At 43.7% G+C, this 4,817-nt stretch overlaps 1 protein-coding gene across 1 annotated transcript in view; it reads left to right on the top strand.

Moving 5' to 3' along the window:
- LOC116401259 (protein PTHB1-like) overlaps positions 1 to 4,817 on the top strand; it is a 61,458-nt gene that overhangs the window by 51,078 nt on the left and 5,563 nt on the right. Inside the window, exon 15 of the mRNA XM_031879578.1 lies at positions 857 to 1,106. Within this exon, the coding sequence (XP_031735438.1) occupies positions 857 to 1,106 (250 nt within the window). The remainder of the gene's footprint in view (positions 1 to 856; positions 1,107 to 4,817) is intronic.

The following is a 4,817-nucleotide window of genomic DNA, read 5'->3' as shown; positions in this document are numbered from 1 at the left end:
CACACACACACACACACACACACACACACATCAAGTGTCATCCATTCCTGCTGGTTATGGGATCAGGGGTTTGCAGTACAAGATAGGTCGACGTGTGTGTGTGTGTGTGTGTGTGTGTGTGTGTGTGTGTGTGTGTCTGTTTGTATGAGATCAGAGATGTCCAGACCAGATATCTTGTCCAGAGACGACAGACAGAGAGAGAGAGAGTGACAAAAGACATGTCTCTTCTCCGCACTGCCTTTTATTACCGCTCTGTGTGTGTTTACATATATACAGTATATACAGTATATATGTGTGTGTGTGTGTGTGTGTGTGTGTGTGTGTTCCTCCCTTTTGATTCTACATGTTTTATTATTCTGTTGCTCTTTCGTAAATGTCACGAACGTCATTAAAGCGTCGAGATTTAAGGTCAATGATTGTTCATTAAATCTTTTCTGGCTCCTCTTCATCTCCTCTTCGTCTCCTCTTCGTATCCTCTTCCTTTCTTCTCCTTTTCCTCCCCCTAATCTCTTTATCCATGGCTCCTCTCCTAATTCCTTTTCCTTAATGTACTCTTTTCTCTGTGCCTTTCTCTCCTGTCCTCATCTTTCTCTCCTCTCCTCCCCTCATCTTCCTCTCCTCTCCTCGTCTTCCTCTCCTTTCCTGTACTCGTCCCTCTCTCCTTCCCTCTTCCCTCACCTGTGCTCCATCTCCTGCCGCTTTATCTCCTCCTTCTGTCCTCTCTGTCCTCCTCCTCTTTTCTGTTTCTCCCTTTGTCTTCACCTCCTACTCCCTTTCACAATGTTGAATATACACAAATGTTATCATGTGATTCTCACTCCTCTCTCCTCTCTCTCCTCTCTCCTCTCCTCCTCAGGGCTGGGAGGAGAGCTGTGATGCCGCCGTCACCCACCTCCTGCGGAGCTGCCTCTCGCGGAGCCCCAAGGACCAGGCCACTTCTCTGGCCCAGCAGGGAGGGCCCGTGCTGGGCATGCCCCACGACACCGCCCGCCTCAAGAAGCACATCACCCTGATGTGCGACCGCATCGGCAAGGGAGGCCGCCTCACCCTGGCCTCCGAGGCCAACGTCCCCGTCCCCGTCCAGGTCCAGAACCTGGCCGCTCCGGGTGAGTCTGGGAGGGAAGAGAGGGAGAAGGGGTGAGGGAAGGGGGGGGGGGGGAGGGTGAACAGGTAGCACAGGAGAGTGGTGGATGGGAGGTTGATGGAGTATCATGACGTCGGTCGGGTGTAAAAAACATTTTGCTTCAATCCATCCACCACGGAGCAGTCAGCATTGGTTCCTTTGAACCGTTCTTTAAGCTTTAACCTGCTAGTTTTAGCTGCCTGGACGTTATTAATCATAGTAGCAGATCATTTAGCCTTTGTTTTGGAGGGTACTGGCAAAAAACTGAATTTTTGGTTTCCCATTCATCAGATTAGCCCAAAATCTGAATGAAGCTGCTGTTATAACTATGGAATCAGAGATCCACCTTTTAAATATGAGGTGTGTCTTCCAAAAGAAAGAATACAAATGATCAAGAATTTACAGTGTTGAATTCACCACAACTGCTCCGCTGAGTTTAATATGTTCCTAAATTTGTCATTTTTATTATGCTTTTCATCATAACATCCTTTTTTTTTTTGAACAGTTGAAACTACAACTTAACAAGTCAAAGGTGTGTTTGAGTAAAATGAATCCGTCCGGGTGTTCAGGAGAACCTTTGTGTCCCCTGGTGAAGACTTTCGGCTTCGGCAGACAAAAACATGAAGTCCATTCATGGTCCACTTTACGGCCAACACACAGACTCGTATTTAAATGTTCTGTGTACACACACACACACACACACACATAAAAACACTGTGACAAGTACACACTTATAACACACGCACACACGTGAAATACACAGTGCAGACACACTCATAAGAACATGGATATGCTCATACACATGGCATGTACAGTTGCATCACACACACACACACACACACACTCCTTGACACGCGTACGAACACAACCATGCATGCACACACCTTACGGATCATTTAGTCTTGGCCCAAGTTTATAGAGGACTTTCTGACAAGATCATCAATTACTCTCCTCCCTCCCTCCCTCCCTCCCTCCTCCCTTCCTTCCACTCCCTTTTCTCTGGGTTCCATTCAGTCATTTCTGTCTAATTATGTTGTTCATGTGCAAAAGTAATGTATAGAAGCAGAGCGTTTTAGTCTCGTAGTGTTGAGTTGCAGGTTTTAAACGTTGCTGTTCCGTCTTCCATTCACACAGTTAAAGATGCAGAGAAAAAACACGAGAGCCCGACCGATATTTCAGGCCAAATTCTATATTAATTTATGCTTGTATTATTATATACATTATTATATATATATATATATATTGTTAATTATATACACATGTTGACTTGTGATGTGTTGAAGTAAATATGTACACAAGAAGTGTAGTCCTACAGTTTACATCATGCACGTAAAGATGCAAACACCTTGTGTTTCAAAAGAAGGTTTGAAATCCAGATGTTTTCCAGCTTCATTAGATATTAAATAATTGTTGTAATGTTCTCCATGATGCAGTTCATAATGTCCTGTTCTGATTATCAGGAGCGAGTGACGTCTCCGTCAGTCGACATGGAAGCTACACTAAGAGTTGCTGAACGTTAACAGCGCAGTCAACTCAACCGAGGGTTAAAGAAATACGCTAACTTGTTATGTTGTTATCGTGGGTCTAGCTATGAAGCTAGTTAGCAATCTAGAAAGATGACATCACCTTTCTATAAGCCGGGATCTGGAATCAGACTTTATTCAACTAATACGCTGAATAATACAACTGAACCTCCTGTCCTTGAAGATAAGACGCGTGTGTGTGTGCGTGTGCGTGTGCGTGTGTGCGTGCGTGTGTGTGTGTGTGTGTGCGTGTGCGTGTGTGCGTGCGTGTGTGTGTGTGTGTGTGCGTGTGTACGTGCGTGTGTGTGTGTGCGTGTGCGTGAGAGAGAACAGAGGTCTATAAAACTTTAAAGGCCTGTTTAAAAGTCATTATGGTGATTACAGTAATTTTGTACAAAGTTCAGTGGAACAGAATCAATTAATTAAGTGTGTGTGGTGGTGGGGGGGTTGTGTGTGTGAGAGTGTTTATGTTTATGTTTCCTTGTCATGCGGTCGCTCCTCTCTCCTTTGGTCTGCTGCCAAAATTCACACACACACACACACACACACACGTGCTGCAGTAAACAGTTGTTTGTTAGCCGTCTCAGATGTTGCTTTTTCACCCACCCGTAAACATACACACTTGTTTACGTTTCCAACATCACCGGCGGCAACTGTTTCCTTCCAGGACCACAGACACACACACACACACACACACACACGCACACACACACACTGGTATACCACACAACAAGCTCAGCTTCATTGGAACAGTGTGTGTGTGCGCGTGTGTGTGTGTGTGTGTGTGTGTGTTTTTTCACACACACGTTATCACTCTTTGTTTTATTTATTTATTTCTGTTTTAGTGTTAGGTATTAATTTATTATTATTTAGGTTTATTTATGTTTTTTGTGTTTCATTATTTGTGCAAATAAATAAACTAAACTAACAAATTATTATTTAGCTGCATTATAATTACTAACACAGACGGACTGTTACGTGTTCATACATGTGACTCTCTACACATATGAAGGTAGACCAGCACAGCTGCCCTTGATGAAGGGCTTTATCTCGTCTTTTTCTTTCATTGTACGAGTTGACGTTAAAGGGACAGTTCACCCCAAAATCAAAGATACACATCTTTCCTCTCGCCTCTCGTGTAGTTCATCGGTCCGGATTGTTTTGGTGTGAGTTGCCTGCTTCAGGAGATATCTGCCGTCTCTCCGGGGGACGAGATGACACTCGGCTTGTTGAGCTCAAAGCTCCAAAATAATAAAACAGAAAAGTTTCTTTCCAGAAATCACGAACTTGTTCCTCAAGATCGTCCACAGAGCTTATTGTTTCATGTTAGTTCTGCTGCTGCTTTCTATACATTTCTATTTGAGTAAATGAACCGCATGAAGCAGCAGTATTTTGGGAGAATGTCGCTATTCATATGTTGGCAAGCACAAGTTTGTATTTCTTTATTACTAATATATATTATTAATCATGTTTAGTATATTTGTTCTATTAAATTAAAGTTCCTTTCATTGAATATTCCTTTTAGCGCTCTCCAAACAGCTGCTGCAGCTGCAGAGAAGTGAGGCGTTAAAGTCATAATGCTCGTGGTGCATGTTGACCATCTAAAGCAACACGTGCACTTTAAAACGTGCACGTCAGACACTTTCAGTGCATTAGGGCCTCCGGTGTTATTGGTAATAGGTCATTAATAATCCAGGTTACGTGAACATTTTCTCCATATATCTCCACCTCTCCATCACCTGGCCCTCTATCTCACCCTGATGACATCATTCAGACCAAGAGCTACACTCTGTGTACACACACACACACACACACACTTTATCTCTCTAAATATGTCACTCTGCTGCAGCGAACATCTCTTTTGGCAACACTTCCGTCCTCCTCTTGTGCTGCTCTTCTTCTTCTTCTTCTTTCTGTTTCAATCTGCAGTCAAAGTGAGTTCTGTCGTCTTCTTCTTCTGTTTCTCTTTTTTTGTTGTCCACTTCCTGTTCTAATGCATTTAATGCTATAGTTTCTGATGTGCAAAGTCCAATTGAAAGCAAGCAGACACACAGACCACACACACACACACACACACACACACACACACACACATCCTCCTTGCCACACGTCACTGTAGAGCCCGTGTGTGTGTGTGTGTGTGTGTGTGTGTGTGTGTGTGTGTGTGTGTG

This window comes from Anarrhichthys ocellatus, unplaced genomic scaffold, assembly GCF_004355925.1.
Source record: "Anarrhichthys ocellatus isolate YVR2014 unplaced genomic scaffold, GSC_Weel_1.0 scaffold299, whole genome shotgun sequence".
Classification (NCBI taxonomy): Eukaryota; Metazoa; Chordata; class Actinopteri; order Perciformes; family Anarhichadidae; genus Anarrhichthys; species Anarrhichthys ocellatus.
The sequence above is the reverse complement of the archived record's forward strand: the minus strand, read 5'-3'. Positions and strand labels throughout refer to the sequence as shown.